Raw genomic sequence first — 10,481 nt, forward strand, 5'->3', positions numbered from 1 at the left:
TGGTATAAAATCACTAGGAACCTTATTGGTGTCCCATCCAACTCATACAAGTCTAAGCCATCAGATAAGATCCTCTGCAAATGCTTCCTGGCTAACTTCATCTCTGATTCTGACCTCTGCTGTGCTGGACCCATGAATCATACACATAAAATCACTATAAATGGTTATTTATATCCTTGATATTTTTGTCCAGAACACAATATAACTAGGCTGAGAATTTTCAAAATCTTTAAGTTCTGATTTCTTTTTCTTTTTTGCCAGTCCTGGGGCTTGAACTCAGGGCCTGGGCACTGTCCTTGAGTTTCTTTTGCTCACGGCTAGCACTCTACCATTTGAGCCACAGCGCCACTTCCATCATTTTCTGTGTTTGTGGTTCTGAGTAATCGAACCCAGTGCTAGGCAAGTACTCTACCACTGAACCACATCCCCAGCCCCCCTGATTTCTTTTTGTTTAATCATTCTTTTGACAGTTTATCTCCTGTTATATTTTACTCCAAACACTAAAGAGAAATAAGACTGTACATCATACTTTGCTTTAAAATATTCTCTGCTAGGGGCTGGGAAGGTGGCTCAGTGGTAGAGTGCTTGCCTTGCATGCCTGAGGCCCTGGGTTCGATTCCTCAGCACCACATAAGCAAAAAGAAAAAAGCCGGAAGTGGCGCTGGGGCTCAAGTGGTAGAGCGCTAGCCTTGAGCTGAAGAGCTGAGGGACAGCGCCCAGGCCCAGAGTTCAGTCCCCATGACCAGACCCCCCCAAAATAAAATAAAATAAAATATTCCTTGCTAAATATCTGAGTTTAACAATTCAGAATTTTACATTTAATCTATGTAGCAATTATGATCTTGAAGACACCATATCAAACCCAGTCCCTGCCAGAAATATAAATGAAGTTCTATCAAACAATGGAACATGGTTTCACTAAGTTCTTTGCATCTTATAACAGGATTGCCTATTCTTAAATTGCAATAATACTTTTCATTTCCTTCTGAGACCTCACCAGAAGCACCATAGCATTCATAGTTCTGTCCTTGTTTTTTCCATGATTGTGTGTGTCTCTGAGAACATGGAGACTTTCTCTGCAACTCTTTTCTTTTTGTATCCTCACCAGAATTGCTTTCAATGTTTATATTTCTGCCAGTAGTCTTTTTTTTTTTTTTTTGGGGTCCGATCGTGGGGCCTGAACTCTGGGCCTGGGCGCTGTCCCTCAGCTCTTCAGCTCAAGGCTAGCGCTCTACCACTTGAGCCACAGCGCCATTTCCGGCTTTTTTCTTTTTGCTTATGTGGTGCTGAGGAATCGAACCCAGGGCCTCAAGCATGCAAGGCAAGCGCTCTACCACTGAGCCACCTTCCCAGCCCCTCTGCCAGTAGTCTTGTTGAAATAACTTAGGCTTTGTCTAACATGTACCTTAAATCTCTACTTGTAATTACCCATTTCTAAAGCCACTTCCACATTTTTAGCTATTTGTTGCATTTGCACCCACTTTCTGTTATTTTGTAGAGAAAAGGTGGGGGAAAACAGTAAAACTTTGATTTATGAGTATCTCCTATAGCATTTAAGAAAATACTTGTGTTTCATGAATTAATGGCATATTTGGCTCAAGTTATTTATCTATCTGACATGGTAATGTGGACTTATAGGAAGTTTATGAGGGAAAGACTGAAAAATAATCCCTGCTTCTTAGAAGCAGTGGTAGAGTACTAGAGTGGCCTTATTGATTACTTTTCTGGGTTGACCTTGAGGCTCCGCCCAGACCTCACCATACTCAAGATTATTGAATGCTGCTCTGCTGTGGCCACAGCTCATCTGTCATCAGAGAGCACTTTGTTGCACATAGTTACTTAAAGGTTATGTTTTTTTTTAAATTGGAAATGAAACTTCAAAACAGCAAGAAGATTAAAATGACTGCTTTGAAAGTTCATATTATTTGTAACTTTAAAGAATTTTAAAACCTTTTTCTACTTTCAGTCAAAATCAGTTCCTGTACAAGGAGAAAGCGAGAATGTAATAGCTGCTAAAACTACTGATGTAGAAGGAAGACTGTCCGCATTACAACAAGAGACTAAAGAATTGAAGGTTGGTTATTAGTGAACCTTTTATTGTACATAATATGAAATGAATTTCAAGAACCTTGATTTTATTTTGTTTACTCTCAGATCTTTAGGTTTATTTTTTTAAAAAAGCTGATAGAGGGGATATAGTTGGATTTCACATTTCTGTCCTTATTTTGATTACTAAAGATGACACAAAGACAGTTTTTAAATGCCATTTCAAACAATGGTATTGAATATAATGTAAGAATTTCTAGAAGTAAGGGTACCGATTCATGGTAGAACACTTTACTAGTATGGGAGGACCTACGTTCAATCTCTGTCACCACACACACAAAAAAGTATTATATGCATATTGTGAAAGTAAGTTCATTGAAAATATTTGTTCCCTTATCAACATTAGTATCTAGTCACAGTAGCAATAAGAACTAGAAATAAGCCGGGCGCTGGTGGCTCACGCCTGTAATCCTAGCTACTCAGGAGGCTGAGATCTGAGGCTCGCGGTTCAAAGCCAGCCCGGGCAGGAAAGACCGTGAGACTCTTATCTCCAATAAACCACCAGAAAACCGGAAGTGGCGCTATAGCTCAAGTGGTAGAGCGCTCGCCTTGAGCTGAAGAGCTGAGGGACAGCGCCCAGGCCCAGAGTTCAAGCCCCAGGACCGACAAAAAAAAAAAAAAAAAGAACTGGAAATATACAAGCCATGTGTAGATTTCCCATAAGACTGAAGAAAATAGGAATATTAAGTTTTGCCAGCCTATTGTGTTACATAGACTTGAGGATAAATAACAAAGAAAAGGATAAAGTGAGTTTTTTTTAAAGTTATCATTGTGAAGATTAAAATGTGTGTGTGACTTTAGCTAAGTATAACTATGCTACAGTACTATAAATGTATGTAATCACTTAATCTCAATAGAGAAAAAAAAAGAAATTGAGAACTGAATGGAGGAGCAAAGGTTAACAAATGGAGCAATAATACTAGACCTTATGTTGAAGATGACTATACAACCTGTGGGTGGTATGGGAGGGAAAAGCTGGGAGAGAGCAAGGGAAGGGGTAACATTGTCCAAAAAGAAATGTACTCTTTACCCCTCTGTGCTGTAACCCTCTGTGTATCACTTTTATAATAACACATCTTTTAAAAAAAGAAAGGAGTTCTAAAACTTGGAAAAATAAAGATGATACATAATTGCACTTTTTGGTCTATGGTCAAAACATTTTTAAGCAATGATTTTTATTTGAAACTGTTCTGTGTGTAAAGTTGAGTTTTTTTTCAGTTGAGTTTTGAGTTCTAATTCTGATATAAACCAGTCTTTTTTTTTGGGGGGGGGGGGGGGGGTGTCCAGTCGTGGGGCCTGAACTCTGGGCCTGGGCGCTGTCCCTCAGCTCTTCAGCTCAAGGCTAGTACTCTACCACTGGAGCCACAGCACCACTTCCAGCTTTTTTCTTTTTGCTTATGTGGTGCTGAGGAATCGAACCCAGGACCTCATGCATTCAAGGCAAGCGCTCTACTATGGAGCCACTTTCCCAGCCCCTATAAGCCAGTCTTGTATAGTGTTTTGTATCTCTATTTCCTCCTGATTATTTGAAATGAATTGTTTTTGCCTTGTAAGATATATAATATCCAAACACCAAATTCTGGACATTCTATTCTATTTTCACAATAACCATATTTGCTGAATAATCTAACAGATTTTCATGTTATTGGATGTGTGTTTTAAAACTATATCAACAACTTCCACTCCTAAATACTTCAGATTGAATTTAAAAAAGCAGTTTCTCATAAACTCTAGGAGAGTAACTACTAATTTTAGATTACTAGACTGGTGTGTATAGTGCAGTACTGCCCCCAAACAGAAGGAAAAACCTTTCACTCTCTTTTCCTAGAATGAAATTAAAGCTCTGTCTGAGGAAAGAACTGCCATTAAAGAGCAGCTGGATTCATCTAACAGCACAATTGCCATTTTACAAAATGAGAAAGACAAGCTGGAGTCGGAAATTATAGATTCTAAGAAAGAACAAGATGACCTCCTGGTGCTGTTGGCCGATCAAGATCAGAAAATATTGTCATTGAAGAGTAAACTCAAGGATCTTGGTCATCCAGTAAGATTGAAATGTTCCAAAAGTATTTCTACTGTGTTTTGTTTGTAAGGCATATCTTTAAATTTAATATAGCGTGGGGAAGCTGTGACTATTAGAGATGGCTATGTGGGGTCATGAATATGGTACTATGTATATTTCTTTCACTGTTCAGTGAATTTATTGGAGACTCACATTAAATTCATTTTCACCATTTGTAAGTAAACTGCTCTCTTTTGGACTCAGAGCCTAGAAAGTGAATTGGCTTCATGACTCTTGTGATAACCAGACTTTGAACACCCAACCATGTCTGATTCAGATTCAGGTACAGCCATTCATCAGCAAAATTAACTGATTAATATACCTTATTCACATTAAAACTTCACAGAAAGCTAGGCACAGAGGCTCAAACCTGTAATCCTAGCTACTTGGAAGGCAGAGGTGAGGGAATCAGAGTCTGAGGCCATCCTGGGTAAAAAGAGGTTTGCAAAACTCTTCATCTCAACCAGTGACTGGGAAGAATGGTGTGTGCCTATCATCCAGTGACACAGGGAAGCATTATTGGAGGGTTGTAGTCCAGGCAGGCCTGGGCATAAAGTGAGACTCTTTTTCAAAAAAATAACAACATAAAATGAAACTGGGAGCATGGTGCAAGTGGTAGAACACCTGGAAATATAAGGCTCTGAGTTTTCAAACGTTAGTACTGACAAAAGAAATGAAAGAAAAGATGAGCCTTGAGCATTAATCAGGAAATTAGATTCTACTATAATTACTAGACTACAAATTTATATGATGTATATACATTTATCATGTATATTGGTCCATATGTTAAACTTCTATTTTCCCTTTAGGTTGAAGAAGAGGATGAACTTGAATCTGGAGACCAAGAAGATGAGGATGAAGAAAATGAAGAGGTCAAGGACCAGGATAGTACCTAGTTAAACTCTAGGAATGGTAGAGGTTGTCTTGTTACTTTGAAGACAGTTTGAAACAGTGCTTTGTTTCCCTCCACAGAAAATAAAGATTTAGAAAACAAGTGGAAACATTCACTAATAAGACTTTTGATGTATTTTTTTTAATGTTGCCACCCATGTTGAAAATGCTAAAACCCTTAACTTTATGTGGAACACATGTTTTATTTAAATTCATGTGAAATGTCACAAACGCAATATGCAAGGATCATCAGACACCAAAAATATACCATTTTAAGGCATGTGGTGGCAATGCTGTTTGCCTTCTTAGTTTGTTGGTTTACTTTTCGGAATTTGTGACTTTTAGTACTAACACATTTGATTGAATTGGAATCATTGTTTCTAAATTCAGTATTTGAGTTCTTGCTCATGATTTCCTTTTAAAGGGAGGAGTTTCCTTAAAGGCAAGATAGCCCTGACTTTGTGTCTTCAGCCTTCCATCTGATGTGACTCCCAAGATGAGCAAGATGGGGCAGTGTAGAGCAAGTGCCTTACCACTTGGTAGGGCTGCGTTGTGTACCTGTGAAGACAAGGAACACTGACATGGTGGAGAGGAGGATGGATATGAGAAACTGGAATTGTTGTTGGTTTTCTCTTTTCTTTAAGCTCAATAAATAGTTAACAAATTATAAGTTGTCAGCTCATGCAACTCAGATTTATCATTGTTAGATGACAATAAAACGTTCCTAGTTTTAAAAAGACCCAAACTATGATTTATATAATTTATTGGCATTTTTTGCTGAATAGGTTTAAGATAATAGATTTTTTAAAAGCAGATGAAGTGTCAAAAGTTTAATGTTTTCATAATAAAAATAGATATTATGTTCACTTAATCCCTGGTCCTGGTCATGGTTCTCTTTATGTTTGGACAAAGTATTTTGTTCTTTTTTTTGTCTTGTCTTTTTTTTTTTTTCAGAGAGCTGATTGTTAACCTTTTTTTTTTTTTTGCTTTTTTTTTTTATTGTGAAAATACTGTACAGAGATGTTACAATTACATGGGCAAGATAACGAGTACATTTCTTATCAAGCATTGTAGCCTCCTCCTTTGTTTCTCCTTCCCATCCTACTCTCGCCCCCCACCCAACCTCCCCGCCCCTCCCACACCAAAGTTGTAAAGTTCGTTTTCGACATAACGACTTGTACATCTCATTGTTGCAATGGGTCCACCTGTATCCCTATTTAAACGATTTGTTTTTCCCCTTCTCTTCCACAAATTATACCGACATCAAATACAGTGAAAGCAGGGGTTATACTGTGAGGGAGGGACATACAAAGCAATGTCTTGTCTTTTTTATTTTTTTAATTCTTTATTTTTTATTAAGTGGTTGTTCAAAGAGGTTACAGTTTGGTAAGTCAAGTTGTAAGTATAATGAATCTTCATTAATTCATCCTCATTATCCCTCTCTCTTCCCTACTCTCAAGTCACATAGATCAGTTTTTACATAATGTACATTGAATATAATAATTGCATTTGTTCACCCTCCCTCCCTCCATTTGTTCAATGTGTTCCTCACTGCCCTTCCCCACAAACATGTTTCTACTTCCTGGTACTCATTTTGTTAAACAGTTCATTACTTGTTCAGAAGACTTACACTATTGGACTCCTTCCCTAAGTATGCCATCCTTTATTGTTTGTGTATAGATGCATAAAATGCTGTATATATTATAATATATGTTTTATTTGAGATCTAGCTTTCACATATGAAAGAAAATGTGCTGATTGTCTCTGTGAGCCTGACTTACTTCACTTACCATAATTTTTTCTAGGTCCATCCATTTCCCTTGATTCATTTATCTGTTGTATGGCATCTAGGCTGTTTCCATAACTTGGCTACTGTGAGTAGTGCAGTAATGAACTTGGATTTGCAGGTGTCTTTACTGTATCCTGACTCGTAATATTCTGGGTAGATGCCTGGAAGTAGTTCTATGTTTAGAGTAGTTCTGTGTTTAGTTTTTTGAGGAATCTACCTACCAGAGTAGTTGCACTGATTTACATTTCTACCAACAGTATAATAGAGTTTCTTTTTTCCCTGTGTTCCTGCCAGCATTTCCTATTGTATGTGTTCTCAATAATGGCCAATTTTACTGAAGTGGAATTTCAATGTTGTTTTGATTTGCATTTGCATTATGGCTAGAGATGTTGAGCATTTTTCCATGTGTGTTTATTAGCCATTCTTCTAAGAAGTCTCTCTTTAGATCCTTTGCCCGTTAATTGGGTTACGGTTATGAGGGGGGATTCGTTTTTTGACTCCTAATATATTCTGGGTATGAGGCTCTTGTCAGATGTGAAGCTGGTAATTATCTTCTCCCAATCTGTAGGGGTTTTTTCCCCCTCTTGTTTCATTTTGTTTTGTTTTCTTTTAGCTTAGTAACTGTCTTTTGCTGTGTCTTTGCTTTAGTTTGATGTAATCCCATTTGTCCAATCTCCCAATTTCCTAAGCCCCGGGAACTCTACTCAGAAATCTCCTGTCTGTGCCAATAAGTTCTAATGTTTTTCCATTTTTCTGACTCTATCCTGTAATAGTTCAATGTTTCATGTTTGACATTGAGGTCTTTGATCCATTTTGAGTTGATATCAGTGCAAGAAGATAGACATGAATACAATTGGTCTTCAACATATGAATGTCCCATTTTCCCAACACCATTTGTTGAAGAGATTTATTTCCAACATATATTTTTAGCTCTTTTTTCAAATATCAAATGACTTAAGTAAATGAGTTTATTTTTGAGCCTTCCAGTCTATGCCAATTGTCTTCAACTCTGATGATTGAAAGTCAACTTGGAGTCAGGAGAGCAGTTGTCAAGAGTCCAAGGTGGCTGGGTTCCAGTGGGTCACACCTATAATTCTAACTGTCAGAAGGCTGATATCTGAGGGTAGCTGTTTGAAGCTAGCCTGGACAGGAATGCCCGTGAGACTCTTACCTACAATAAACTACTCAAAAAAGCCAGAAATGTTGCTGTGGCTCAAGTGGTAGAGTGTGCTAGCCTTGAGTACAAAGAGTCTCATGGAACCTGAGTTCAAGCCCCAGGACTGGCAAAAAAAAAAAAAATCAGTACAACTGTGCCAGTCAACTTGAGACCTATAAAAACAGTGTTCATCAATACATCAGTACAATTCGACTTGAGACCCAGAAAAGCTGCTAAACCTCAAGCTGCCAGGGGTAAGCCAATAGCAGAGGATGCTAAACTGTGGTAGGCCACCTCAAACACCAAGAAGGGGCCTAAAGAAATGAGCTGGACAACTATGCTGAATTAAAGTGAGGTTTCATTCTACAGCCAAAGGAAAAACCAGTACAAGGCCACCTTGCTCAACAAGAATGTGCAAGAAACTGAGAGCCCCCAATTAGTTGATGCCACAGCTGTTGAAATCCAGGCTGCTGGAACCAATTCAACAACAGAAGACACTAAGTTAGACAAGCCACCTCAAGCACCAAGGACATGAATCAAATTCTAGGTCTTCCCTCCACCCCACACAAAGTAGTAGGCCAACTCACTAGACTCCTAAGTGTCAGGAGCAATTTAATCTATAGGCCCTCAATAGTTACTGATGATGTGTATGTCATCACAAGTCCTCTAGGAGTCACTGGACTTCTGGCTGCCAGGGGTAATTTGATGACCAAACAGGCTAAACCACTCAAGGATGGTTCAATCACAGTAATAATGTTTGCCAGAGCTAACTGAAAAGCACCTAAAATTTAAATGGCAGCCAATCTTGATGCCAATATCCCTAATTTTTAATCCCTCAGGGAAAAATTCTCAAGTATTCCCAAACTTGGATGCAGTAAGGATGAATGTCCATTGTCTGTCTCCAGTCCTCACACCTTAGCAGTCCTCTCAGGTGAGTGAGATACACCCAGGTGAACATGTGGATTCTAAGAACATACTTAGAATCTGTCCCAGATGTCATCCATAGGCACCAAATATTAGAGACCAAATAAAGAGTTTGCTCTAAAACAGCAAAAACAAAAATGCTAAAATTGGAATATAACTTAAAAGGGTAGACAGTGGAAGCACTAACAAAGCTAGGCATTTGATAAACAGAAATTAAAGTCCATCAAAAACAGCTGCAACACAACTATGTTCATTACAGCATTATTTACCATAGCTAAGATGGGGAAACAACCCAGATGCCCCTCAGTAGATGAATGGATCAAGAAAATTATATGTGTGTGTGTGTGTATAAACTGGAATACTATGTTTCCATCAGAAAGAATGACATTGCCCAATCTTAAAGGAATGGAAGCCAGCGGCTGGTGGCTCATGCCTGTAATCCTAGCTACTCAGGAGGCTGAGATTGGAAGATCACAGTTCAAAGCCAACCCCGGGCAGGAAAGTCTGTGAGACTCTTATCTCCAGTAAACCACCAGAAAACCGGAAGTGGAGCTGTGGCTCAAACTGTAGAGTGCTCACCTTTGAGTTGAAGAGGGCAGGAACAGCGCCCAGGCCCAGAGTTCAAGGCCCACAACCGACAAAAAAAAAAGGAAAGAAAGAAGAAATGGAAAGAGTAAGCAACAATCATATTAATTAAGCCAGACCCAAAGAAACACAGGCTCTGTGGTTTCCCTTATTTGTAATAATTGGTATATGTCTAGGATAGTCCTAGCAGAGGCTCACAATAGCTCAATAGGCATGTACATATGATCATATAAAATGATGTTAATTGAAATGAACTCCAAGATTTGGAAACAAGGTTTTTCTCTGTTGTTGTTTTTTTTTTTTGGGTCCGGTTGTGGGGCCTGAACTCTGGGCCTGGGCACTGTCCCTCAGCTCTTCAGCTCAAGGCTAGCACTCTACAACTTGAGTCACAGCGCCACTTCCGGCTTTTTTTTTTTTTTTTTTTTTTTGCTTATGTGGTGCTGAGGAATCGAACCCAGGGCCTAATGCATTGCAAGGCAAGCACTCTACCACTGAGCCACCTTCCCAGCCCCTCTATTGTTGTTTTTAATGCACTATGTAAAGTTCTTTCTTTCATCCCGCTCCCCCCGCCCCCTGCCCTTTTTTTACTTTGGTATATCCCCTGTTTTCACTGTATTTGATTTTGGTGCCCTGTGTCTTGTATAAACATGTATCTGACTTGGGAAAGAGAAGGGGAACAACAAAATGGTGAGACAGGACCAAAATGGGAACCAAGGGGCTGGGAAGGTGGCTCAGTGGTAGAGCACTTGCCTTGCATGCATGAGGCCCTGGGTTCGGTTCCCTAGCACCACATAAGCAAAAAGAAAAAAGCCAGAAGTGGAGCTATGGCTCAAGTGGTAGAGTGCTAGCCTTGAGCTGAAGAGCTGAGGGACAGCACCTAGGCCCAGAGTTCAGGCCCCAGGACCAAACCCCCCTCCAAAAAAATGGGAACCAATACAACAGTGATACTCACTAGACAATATGTTGGA

At 39.2% G+C, this 10,481-nt stretch overlaps 1 protein-coding gene across 4 annotated transcripts in view; it reads left to right on the forward strand.

The window, feature by feature from the left end:
- Uso1 (USO1 vesicle transport factor) overlaps window positions 1–5,930 on the forward strand; it is a 77,960-nt gene extending 72,030 nt beyond the window's left edge. For 2 of the 4 annotated variants that reach the window (XM_042678043.1, XM_042678045.1), the window contains 3 exons: window positions 1,967–2,074; window positions 3,935–4,153; window positions 4,978–5,930. In XM_042678043.1, coding sequence (XP_042533977.1) covers window positions 1,967–2,074; window positions 3,935–4,153; window positions 4,978–5,064 — 414 coding nt within the window. In that variant the 3' untranslated portion in view covers window positions 5,065–5,930. The remainder of the gene's footprint in view (window positions 1–1,966; window positions 2,075–3,934; window positions 4,154–4,977) is intronic. The other 2 variants (XM_042678044.1, XM_042678046.1) reach the window with 1 other exon arrangement.
- The last annotated feature ends 4,551 nt before the right edge of the window (window positions 5,931–10,481 follow it).

Source organism: Dipodomys spectabilis, unplaced genomic scaffold, assembly GCF_019054845.1.
Source record: "Dipodomys spectabilis isolate Male_0828 unplaced genomic scaffold, ASM1905484v1 ptg000043l, whole genome shotgun sequence".
Classification (NCBI taxonomy): Eukaryota; Metazoa; Chordata; class Mammalia; order Rodentia; family Heteromyidae; genus Dipodomys; species Dipodomys spectabilis.